At 35.4% G+C, this 12,355-nt stretch overlaps 1 protein-coding gene across 7 annotated transcripts in view; it reads left to right on the top strand.

Annotated features, from left to right (window-relative positions):
• The window catches only part of LOC131440443 (torso-like protein), a 71,243-nt gene extending 61,364 nt beyond the window's left edge, over positions 1-9,879 (top strand). For all 7 annotated transcript variants that reach the window (XM_058611724.1, XM_058611723.1, XM_058611719.1 and 4 more), the window contains 2 exons: positions 976-1,449; positions 7,129-9,879. In XM_058611724.1, coding sequence (XP_058467707.1) covers positions 1,213-1,449; positions 7,129-7,959 — 1,068 coding nt within the window. In that variant the 5' untranslated portion in view covers positions 976-1,212 and the 3' untranslated portion in view covers positions 7,960-9,879. The remainder of the gene's footprint in view (positions 1-975; positions 1,450-7,128) is intronic.
• The last annotated feature ends 2,476 nt before the right edge of the window (positions 9,880-12,355 follow it).

Below are 12,355 nucleotides of genomic sequence, written 5' to 3'. Positions count from 1 at the left end.
ATTAAAAACGTCAGTCAGCGTTAATTGTTGTATTATTTTGATGCAGAACTATTTGATAACTTGTGCTCTAGTGAAATTTTAATATGAATTTCCATAACAAATTACTAATGTCATTGCATTGAACTTGGCGTTAAGAAACATTTCGTGAAGCCGTGCATATGAATAAACTAACAAGGTTTGTTTTTACAGTTTGTTTTTCTGTTCAATGGATAAGCATAAGACAAAAATAATAATACTAGTACCGCACACTTTCACATAAATTTTGCTTCTTAAAATCGAAACAAAGATATTGCTAGCCAAGTGATCCGCAAAACATTGAGGCGACTCAGCTAATAAACTAACTATTTGTGGTTCAATTACCCTAGATGAAAAAATATGATACATTTCAAAAACAGGCACGCTATAACCATTTTACAAGTAAACAGTAAGCTGTTGCGTATTCTTATTATCGGTGAACTGAACGATGGCATGCTAGAAAAACTGATTCACTCGACAGACTAGAAGAACATACTTGTTTAGATAAGATGTAGCAACTGTTATTCATGTAACATACCCGACCTCTACCAATACTATTGTAATTCTGAACCGAAATGAATTATTGAGTTGATTCTAGCAACAGCGGCATAACCAAACTGAATGATTTGAATCATTTTATCGGTAGTTTATTTTTTTGATAGTCTTATAGAAATAAAATTTCAGTTCTCCTGAAACTAATTCAATAAATTACACTCCCAAGCATATTTGATTGTAATTCGGAGTATGGCCCGTATAGTTGATGTGATTTTGCTAGGATGGTAATAAAATAATTAATTGTGTAACCCTGATCTTGACCCGACAATGGGAGCATTACACACTCAGTTAATCATCTGTCGCTCATGTTTCTCGGTTTTGCTTCTCACCGCATACAAATGTGTTCCATCCGCCATCATCTCTAATGTTACTAATTGTATCGTTTTATTCATAACTTATTTTCAGAGCCTACAATTTCAATCATCACCCTGACATACCTTGTTCACCATCCACGCTAAGACCCTCGCAGACATACTGACAACATAACGATGGTGTGAACTCGAAAATCAAGCTGCATCTGTGAACGGATGTCGGTGGGTAGCACGGAAACAGACCCAGCATCAACCCTCGGACGAGTCGCTAGTAATAGCGGGAAACCAGTTGGCAGACGGAGGTACAACTCCTCCCGCGATTGAGCGGGTTATGACGAAACTCATTCTGTTGCATGTGCTGGGCACACTGCTAGGACCGTTGATTGTTTTGACGTTGCTACTAACGACACCGGACAGTTGCGCTGGCCAGCGTGAATCACAGCTTCGGCTAGGGAAAGCAATCAACATCTTTATCCGTTATGGCTATCTTTCGATTTCGATGAAGGTGATCTCGTACAATGACAGCGAGACGTGGCTGTTCAAGGAGCCGACGAAAAATATTTTCAAGGTCAGTTTGGTTTTGAATTCATTTTGCTGACATTTAGAGTAAAATTTTGTGATATACATATACGCTTCGACTCCTCCTAAAATTTATACCAGCAAAAGTTGAAAATGGTCTGTATTGTATTGTGCTGTGTTGTAATGTCAAGTTAGTGATGTTTACAATGTTTTAACGCTGTTGGTTATTTTGACTTTGTTTAATTATTTGTACATATTTTCACTCGGCTCAAAACACAAATTAAACAGATGTGGATTAACATTTTAGATCTAATTTGAATAAGATCATCATATTTTATTTGAAATTGTCCCCCTCTTATTATTTGCGACATATCCTTATATCAACGCATAATTTTTTAAATCAGTAAATCTTGGAGGGTGCAAAAATATAACAAAAATATTTTCGTGCATTACCTCCACAATGCACAGTGGTTCGGATTCACAATTTAAAGGGACAAACACATTTGTGTTTTTTATCTTATACTTTAGAGATATGATATAATAGCATTATCAAATGGAACAACAAGCAACGTGTGTGAACTTCACCTATCCAATTAAGTAACTGAATTAGTTTTAGCACGTTAGAAGACAAAATACATGATAGAGATTTTTTCAATGAAAAAAAAAAACAAATGTTTAAACACAATATATCCTCTACCATTTTGCCATTCTCGAAAGTAATATCTGTCAAATGTAGGAACCGAATTTGTTTTCGTTTCCCTCAATCTTAAATATTGATTGATTGTTTTTGAACTAGTTTTTCTCATAACTTCGGTTCAGAAAATGCTACCTAAATGTACCAGTCATCAAAAATAAGAGCCACCCCAATAGTATCTGCATCAAAATATGAATTATCTGTCATTGATTATGAACATCGGTGCCAATTAAAAAGTGTTTTGCAAATAGCATTAACTTTACGTCTGCTTAGCGTTTGCACTAAGCAGTTCAATTTGAACTGCTCTGCGCACTGACGAGTCTAAGACGAAACGTAAAGAAAAGATTACTTGTAAAAATGGACAAAGTCATTCAAAAAATCATAGTAGCGGAAGAAAAAAGTGGTAATGTTGATCTTAATTTGTTGTGCGAAAACTAACGTTTATTTAGAATGGAGCATTATACTTGGTTCAATACCAGTTTTCAAATGCCCGGAAATAACAAAAAAAGTATCCAAAACAAATGGTACTCGATCGCTAAACATTCTAGTACTCGAGAAATTAACTTTACACTGGTTTTTGTTTAGTAAAATGTTGGTCAGAAAAAAGCCTAACCTTATCCATTTTTACACATTTCTGAAGATTTTTCATGTTTAATCGTAGTTTATACTAAAAAATAGTACTAATCACTTTGAAATCTATTCAATTGATTAAACGAAAATACCGTGGTAAATCCCTACTGCCGATATGAAAATTTTCGAAAGAACCCTCCTTTTCTCGGTTCCATTTTTCATTGACAGGTGTCGCTACCGATAATTCAGTTCCGCGGCAATGTCCCAATTAACCCAACTTTTTTTCAATCTGCACCAATTCTTAACCAAACCTAACCGATTTGGGAAAATTTGGCTTCGATAAATTGAAAGCTTCGATGTGAAGACCAGTGTCCTATGTATTGAACTGTAAACCGGCTACTAACAAACATTTTAATTTTAGGAAATATTTTAATATTCTGTTAAGCTTTACAAAATAAGGAGTGTATCAAAAATAAGCTATCCACATACATTTGTGTTGTACGCATGTATTTGTGATGGTTTTTTATGCTCAGATCACAGCATGCTGTGCGTTTGGCCAGACCCTGTCAGCTTGGAGCGAAATCAATCTTCAGTTCAGCAACGCCATCGCACGGTGTCACATTCAACATATCATGTCAATTGTATGGGTGCGCAGTGCTGCTATTTTGGCGCGCACGAATTTGACGTTTCTCTTCCCTACTTCTGTGTACGAGATTCGATGCGAACTCGCCTGAGGGCGCCATGCTCGCAAAAAATGTTGTTGCCAATGATTTGTTCGGGAAATGTGAGAGCTGGATATCTTGTTAATATAATGTCTTTGGTTTGGCTGTCAGCTTTCGTTTGTTTACTTGTTTGTGCGGTTGAAATTCTGTGTTTTCAAAATGTCGCGTATTGAAAAGGAAGTGAAAATTAAGGTTCTGGACACATGGCTAAGTGAGAAGGGTATAACTATGCGAAATTGGCGAAGCGGTTTGGAATTCATCATGCCAGTGGTAAAACCATCAGTTTGGGGAACACTATTCTTTGGAAGAGGCAGAAAACCCGGTTCTCCCAACCCGAAACTGGGCCAGAAAGTGGCATCTCTAATCATGAAGAACAAATCAATGTCAATACGTGATTTGGCCAAAAAAGCAGGAACGAGTGTCGGAATCATCCAGCGTATCAAGAGGCGAAATCACCTACAAGAAGCAGAAAATCTCAAAACAAAGTGTAGAACAAAAGAAGCGAGCAGCAACAAGGGCCCAGAAATTGTATTCGCGTCTTTTGCAGTGTCCGGATGCATGCGTTTTGATGGACGATGAGACTTATGTAAAGGAGGACTCAAAAACCATTCCAGGTCCACAATACTTTGCTGTCGTCGTTGGGGAGGATGTGAGCGATGCGAACAGGTCGAAATTCGATCGAAAGGTACTGGTATAGCAAGCAATATGTTCCTGTGGTTTGAAGTCAACCATTTTTTACACTACCGGAACTATAAATGTAGAAATCTATCGATCTGAGTGTCTCCAGAAGCGATTGCTGCCTTTATATAAGAAGCATAATACACCACTGTTTTGGCCGGATTTAGCGTCAGCTCACTATGCCAAAACCACTCTCAATTAGCTTGCGGAAAAGGGTAATAAATTTCGAAAAATATCAATCCACCAAATTGCCCTCAGCTTCCACCCATCGAATGTTACTGAGCAATCGTGATGAGGGTCTTCAAGAAGACTGGTAAGGGAGCTGGGAACATGCAGGAGTAAAAAAAAAACTTGAGCTCAAGCGTCAAAAAAATGCGATGCAACACTTGTCCGGAACTTGATGAAGAGCGTTCGATCAAAAGTTCGAAAATTCGTGAAGGAATAACTTAAACTTCATCCGGTTTTCATAATGCTCAAGTTTAACCTCGTACAATAAAGGATCAATTTTTAGTTTGAATAAAATATCGTTTTACCTTTTTAATATATATATATATATATATATATATATATATATATATATATATATATATATATATATATATATATATATATATATATATATATATATATATATATATATATATATATATATATATATATATATATATATATATATATAAAATAGGTACAGAATTCGCTCAAACTTTCGAAAAATTTTCCGAGGCCCGAATGTCATATACCAATCGATTCAGCTCGACGAACTGAGCAAATGTCCGTGTGTGTGTGTCTGTATGTGAATATATTTTCAGGCTTAGATTCCGCACGGTAATAGCTGTCCAACAAGCCATAGATTGTTAAAATCCGTCCATTTTTAACTGAGATATCCAAATTTTTGTGTAAGCGACTTTTCCCCCATATTCCAGCAGTAGAAGTTCTGAGCGCTGAATGGCAAAGAAAGGCTTGGGAGCAACGTAAAACACGATTTTTTACAATTTTACGAAACAATTGTTTCTAAGTACCAAAAAGACTGTCTACAGCATCCTAATTCATGACATTTTGCCTCGGACCGATTTTAGCACGGTTCGTTTTTGGCAACATAATCGTTCGAAAATGACATATTGGAAAGATGGCAGTACTTCCGAATTCAGAACATTTTCATAATTATATTGATTTAAACTGCTTACAGCAATAAATGCTGGAAGAACATAACACCCATATACCATTCGAATCAGTTCGTCGAGATCAGTAAATGCGTATGTGACAAATAATTTCACTCAATTTTTTCGAAGATGACTCAACAGTTTTCTACAAAATCAGATTCATATGAAAAGTCGCATACTCCCAAACAAGGTTCCTGAATTATGTTTGGATCCGACTTCTGGTTCCGGAACTACAGGATGATATGTGAAACGAAATCAAAATTGTGTAACTCATTTTCCTCGTAGATGGTTGAACCGATCTAAGAATCATCTAAGATTTGCTGACTAGAATAGTCGGCAACCAAATAAACGTATTTCAGTTTTAGTGGTATTCAGTTTTCGATTCGGAAGGCACCCAACAATTTAACTCGTACTACGATTTCTCAAAGATGTCTACACTGATTTTTAAACATTTTGAAACAAATATGCTGTCTTCCGATTCTGGAATTACAGGAGGATGAATTTTTAAAATTCAAACCGATATAAAGGATGATAATCCCGGAAAACTTGAAAGTTGGACTCAAAACTATTGCAATTTATTCGTCATATGGCCATACGAATCGGTTTGGGTTATGCTGGTTCCTGAATACCGGTTCTGAAAGTACCTTAAATTAACGTAAACTCTAAAGTGGAACTTATTTCGACATATCATGGAATATTTAATCGATTGTCCCACTTTTAGATAGAGTAATGAGTGATCAAAATGTCAAAATGCAGCTTAAAACGACGGTCATTAAAATAATGTCATGAAAACTTAAACACCGAAGAATATTCATGCAAAAAGGTATCATCTCACTGCTAGGTGGATTAAGCATGTTTTTTTCATAATGTGAAAGAATAATTTGTGGATAGCTTATTTTTCGATACACTCCTTAGCTATGCTTCAGAATCCTATGAAATAACTGTTTTGTGCTTCAGAATCATCCAGTATCATCGCACAACTAGAAGGGGGAGAAGTAATATTTTATTTCATTCGCAAGGAAGATTTCAACATTTTTGACAAATTGTGACAAGTGGAAGAAAGTAATTTTTTAACAATTTTACGTGACATAATTTAAGCATGGCAGCTTGGTGTAGAAATTATTACTGTGTTTACTTGATACCAGCGTAGAAAGATTGGTTTCGAGAATAGATCACTTATGGCATGTTTCCGGACAAGTCTTAACTGGTGAACAGATCACTGGTCAAAACTAAGATAAAACTAGCTGGTCTTCGATCGTTACTAACGATTTACACGGACGCAGTATTTTTCGCTCCAGTACGATATATGCAGGAATAAGTTGGATAGGGCGATTGGCAACACGTTTGGAATAATCAAAGTAAATCGAATATTTTGAGACTAGCTTTGAGCTCAAGTAAAGATAACATATAATAATATTGATGATACAAAAAAAAATTCGATATTTAAAACACTATAGTAAATTATGAACTAAGGATGGGTATAGCTGTTCGTCAATACCTATCACGCCCTCCTGGGTTCGTTCCCCAACCCCGCTTATAGGGTCAGAAAGCGGAAGAGGCAAATGACCTTAATGTTGAAACCTCTATAATAGAAAAAAAATTAAGGGCAAATTTTCAATGAATGATGTAATTTGAAGATGTATTTTTTGCATTTATTTTTCGCGTTCATATCTAATAATTAGTTTTTGAAGACGTCTTGATCCTTTCTTTCAAGTAAATAAAGGAATTTTATGATTTTAAATTAACAACTTATTTGCGTACTTAAAAATTAAGGAATACTATTTCGATCGATAACTTTATTATTCTAAAATCCGTAGTGTATAAAATAAAAGATTTTTTTTATATATTTACTATTATACTCTACTGTTCCAGTAATAATCATCCTCTTGTTTTCTTTTGATTAGGGCTTGGATCAGCTTAATACCGAGGAGTATGAAGTGAAACCAGGCATCTTCAACGGTGACTTTCACATGGAGTTTTGCGACAATAAGCGCCAGTTGTTTCAAGCCTACTTCAGAGACTTCCAGATCGAACGACTAGACAATCCTTGGCGGGCATACACGGAAGGCTGGCACACAGAAATCGCTGCTAAGAAGTTAGGAATTCAAAGCAAATATCTGGAGCGGGACGATTACTGCTACGTGTTGGTTCGAGTTTCCCGATTCCGAGACAGTGCCAAATTTTCAAAACCCGTTCCACCTAACCAAGTGCTGGAGAACGATGTTCAGCGAAAAGTACAAAGTGTAGCTGTCGGAGATACGACCTCTGCTGTTCAGTTCATGAATAAATACGGAACTCATTACATAAATTCTTACGTGACAGGAAATTCACTCTACCAAGTATTTGTGTTCAACAAGCGAAACTACGCACACATAAAAGAAAAATTAAAATCACGAGGAGTGCTGGCACTTTCCAAAGTGGACCTGTACGACCATTTTGCTCCATGGTACGTGGAACATATGGGTAAGATACGGTGTGCAAGTGGGAACACCACAGTGGAATCTTGGGCATCCCGGAAACTTCGACTGTCTTACTATGTTTTCACCTATAGTAGTTTGCTCAAGCTGCACGGTGATGGAGCGCTGTTGCGAATATTGAGCGAATTGCTGCAGAACGAAGCTATTCTGCAGTTGGATCTGAAGTCGCTTAGTGTGATTTTCAAAGAACCGACCAAGCGGGCATGGTTTGAAGAAATATTAGATAACTATCTTAAACTGTGGGAGGTGAATATGTAAATTGATCAACAGCACAATCGTAGGATTCCTACACATCCTAAATAGCTGGCATAAAACAAGTTAGTCATAGTGGAACAACATTAACTGATAAATATGAGGAACAACTCCAAGTGAGAAACCAAAGTAAAGTTTTAGTGCGATGAGACCAACTGAGTACTGCTAGATTGTTATTAAATTAACAACGTTCTTCCATAGAGTGGTACACAAGTAGATTGGCAGGAAACACTTGCCATGATGATACTAGAAATAATACATTTTATCGTATTGCACATAAATTTTCTTCGGAAAAATCTATCTGTTTGGACGTGATCATTGAGATTCGAACAGGTTGCTAACAACTAAAATCAACGTGATTACTTTCAAAAACACGTCCGTAGTTGTCAAAATTTTAAAATGTCATCGGAATATGTCAAATACGATGTCGAATTATTGCTTTTTAGGTGTACTGTTCTTCTAAAGTCAAAAAATTGTCTGTTCTATCCTGAAAGAGTATTAGGTCTCTACGATACCATAGCCATAACAAGCGGATTGAGCCGTCAATTCCATTCAATTAAAAATTTACTCATTTTGTTCAACTTTCTTCAATTCGGTTACTAAAACACCTTTTCTGGGCCACTCTGAAGTGCACTTGTTTATAATCAAAATCCCCATTGATTTAGATGGACTATGAACGCAGTTTTTTAAACGTTCCTGGGAACAATACGATCAAAATCGTTGATTAGTTCGTGACCCCACGGCACATTCTTAGCATTCCAGCATTGTTTTTTTTTTAAATTCCGTTATGAGTCAAACAAATTTTCCTTTATGAGAAATATGTATCCGTGTTCCAGTGACTTACATGCGAACTTATCGTTAAGTGTAATGTCGAGTTTGGAACGTGAATAATTGCACGATTAGAGAATGAATGACAAGCGACTCTGCTTCCTTTAATTGACATTTTGTCACGATATCTGAACAGACACGTCTAAAGAAGGATGTTGAAACAGTACACGTGCACTCGTTTTGATACACTCGACTATCCGAACGTCACGAATCTATAATTCTAGCTCGATTGCTTTTAAACTTTTGCTGAATACCAAAGCATACTTGAAATGTCATAGTGCTGGGGAACACCGCTATCCTATAGATTATAATAGAATATGAAAAGGTCCCTGACAAGAAACCTCAGAATACGAATACATCGTATAGTTTTGGTTAAAATATTTAAGAATGAAAAAGGTTGCTCATTTGAAATAATATAACAAGATGTCGAAAATCCAATTGAATTAAAGCAGAATTTTTAGGGGTTTTACTAAAATATGTAGGGAAAATTGAATATAGGGGTATCGTCACGGTAAAATCGGCAGAACTAATAAATTGCATGAAACAGTCTCAACTAAGTATTAAATTTTCTTGGAGTGCCAAGTAACCAGAGATAGAGTATGTATGTAGTTAGTTAGACAAATCAGTAAAATGCCAGATAAATAACAAGTAAAGAAATATAAACAAACGATTTGAACTACTACACAGCTGTGATAGATTAGACAATAAATAAATAAATAACTAAATAACTAAAATATCCGGCGGCCATTTGGTGGCTTGACTATATTGAAAAAGCAATAGAATTGCTTACACATACCGTAACTAATCAAGGAAAACCATATCACGAGCTCGCTTATCGTGATTTCAAGAAGACACTTTGATCAATTTTAATTGCAACATTAGCAGCAGAAGGCACTTGTTCTTCTGATTAGGCACGAGAAGTAAATTCTATTTGAGGGCGAGCATTTAATTCGTGCAATGCGAGTAAACAATTACCGGAACCGATATCGAATCAAGGTGTAACTTAATTAGATGTTGCAAATTATAACATTTCTCAAGTACTTGTAAATATATATTCTAAAAAAAAGCAAAACGAATAAAATTAAATGACATATCGTATTGAGTTTTACATATTTTACTGTAGTTGGTTGAGTATAGCATTCAACCAAAACACTTAACCGGACCATAACGTAATAGTACCATTTTGTTTATTTCCGAAACTATATACACTCTGCATTGTTGTCTCAATATTGCAGATCTTGATGACATTCCAATATTCTAACATTCCCTTTGCAGATAGTCGATAGCGGGACTTGGTAGTATATTCATTTAAGAATAATAAAGCAAAAAGTTTCGACTGTTATCGATACGAAAAGATATAAAACCTGGATCGATTTTTCTATTATTATTATGTAAAATTGGACAATTATAGCTTTTTCCTGCTTAAAAACTACTAGATTTGATACAGCTGATTGAAGGTATGTATAACGCTCGTATCCGTACTGTATTTTACAGTATTGTAATGTATTTTAATTTGTACTGTAATGTTACACTGAAATGTACTGTATTTTTCACAATAAAAATAAATACAAAATTTTAAATCTTTAAGGGGGGAGGGGGGGGGGGGTTGTCAACTATCGTTCAACAAAATAAACTCAAACGTTTTACATAATACAAAGCATCATTCGAACAACATTTAGTAATTTTTTCGTGGAAAAATATTTAGAAATAATTAGGTGAAGAGGACGTTTTGAGAACGCTTCTTGAAAATCATGCTTTGCGGTGTCCACTGTATCTCAGCGCAGACTAATCAGAAGTTAACAAATCAAAGCAGTAGAGTTAGAGTAGATGTTTTTCTAGACCCCAACGTTTCTGTTTGGATTTTTTTTTAATTTTTGGAATTTTTGTGGTTGTTCAAAGTGGAAACTACGATTTTTCACGATTTTGTAGCTATAAAACCTCCCCAAAGTAACAAAAAACAAAAAGGAAAACGTTGGGGTGTGGTTTTTTATACGTAGTAGTGCAGTAGTTTTTGAATGACGATCGACACGGACTTTCAAAACCTGCTTACGAGAAAAACGCGCCTAAAGTTTTTTGTCTATAGAATCAATGGAAACAATTCATTACTCAAGGGAGCCCGTAGGGTATAACATTTTCAAAAAAATAATATTTCTACTTTTATAATTTGTTATAGTGAATAACTATTTATTGGAATATGAGTTAAAATTAAATTATTAAGATTTAAATTGGGTGTTCAGCCACAAGTGGTGACTTTTCAGCCCTATTATATACATGATTTGGTTATTACCATGAGGACATCATTTGCTTCCGCAAGTCTGAGATTTTTGTGTAGGGAAAATTCTAAACCTACTTGTATTGTGTAATGGGGAAACGGAACTTATATACTAACTTACTAACTAATACAGAGAGCGAATCGATTCAATTGAAGATTGCATCGATTTTTGTCGGAATTTGCTTATAATATTATGTGACATTACATCTAATGGTTCTATATTTGTGAGTCTGTGTAACTCATTTGTACTAAACCAGGGAGGACGCTTGAAAATCATTTTCAGAATTTTATTCTGAAATCCTTTGAAGCGTTTTCTTCCTGGTTCACTTCACACTAGAGTTTTGTTTTGCTGTTAGTTAAAATGACAACTTTATTTTGGTTTTATTCCGATCGAATGTGTGATTTATGCGACATGGAAATAAAATTATCTTTAACACTTAGGAAAATCGTGTGATAAGTGTTAAAATTGTTGTACCTAGTTGGAATATTTCTATAACAGGCAGGAGGATTTTGTTATCGTTAAGGAACGTAATGGAACATTTTGAAAGATCGCGGCGAACAGTCGAGTAGGTTGCAGTAGTGTTTCCAACGTATAGCAAATTTGAAATTTACACACGATTTTGAAAAATTTTGTTTGACAACACGTAGCGAATGTGAATGTAAGTACATGCAAACAACATTTTTTCATTAATCAATCGTGTTCAGAGCGCGTCACAACAATTTTGCGAAATGTTGATGATTAAACAAAAAGAAAAATGTCTCTACCAAGAAGAATTATACCCTTTTCAAAAAATGTTTGACGGATAATTCGTGCATTTTGTAGTTTTGGTAAAACTCAAAAATGACCTAAAAAGGAAAATTAGATTATGAAAACAAATCGTTTGATAATCATTTGCTTTTAACAATTTGTATTGTTAGGGCGTAGAGTCGTATTGAGCTAGTTTTACATTTGATCAGTATCTAACGAGGAAAACAGATCCAAAAAAATAATATGCGAATACAACTGTGTGATGAAAACCGCAAAAGGGGTACCGCAGAGACGGGACTCGAAACCGGGGAAATCGTTTTGCCAACTAAGCTACCCTGCATCTGAATCACACAAAAAACAACAGACTAATTGAGGGCTGAAACAACTGGCGAAGGGGTTGCAGTAGAGAAATGACTACAAATTAACGCCGTGGTGCCCGAACACAGCTGAACATGCTTGGTTCCTTTTTTTCAATCAGACTGTTTCTTCGTGTGTTTCACATGCAGGATAGTTTAATTATCAAAACAATTTATCCGGATAGAAGCTAACTACGT

This window comes from Malaya genurostris, chromosome 1, assembly GCF_030247185.1.
Source record: "Malaya genurostris strain Urasoe2022 chromosome 1, Malgen_1.1, whole genome shotgun sequence".
Lineage (NCBI taxonomy): Eukaryota > Metazoa > Arthropoda > Insecta > Diptera > Culicidae > Malaya > Malaya genurostris.
This window is presented reverse-complemented; position numbering and strand designations above follow the sequence as displayed.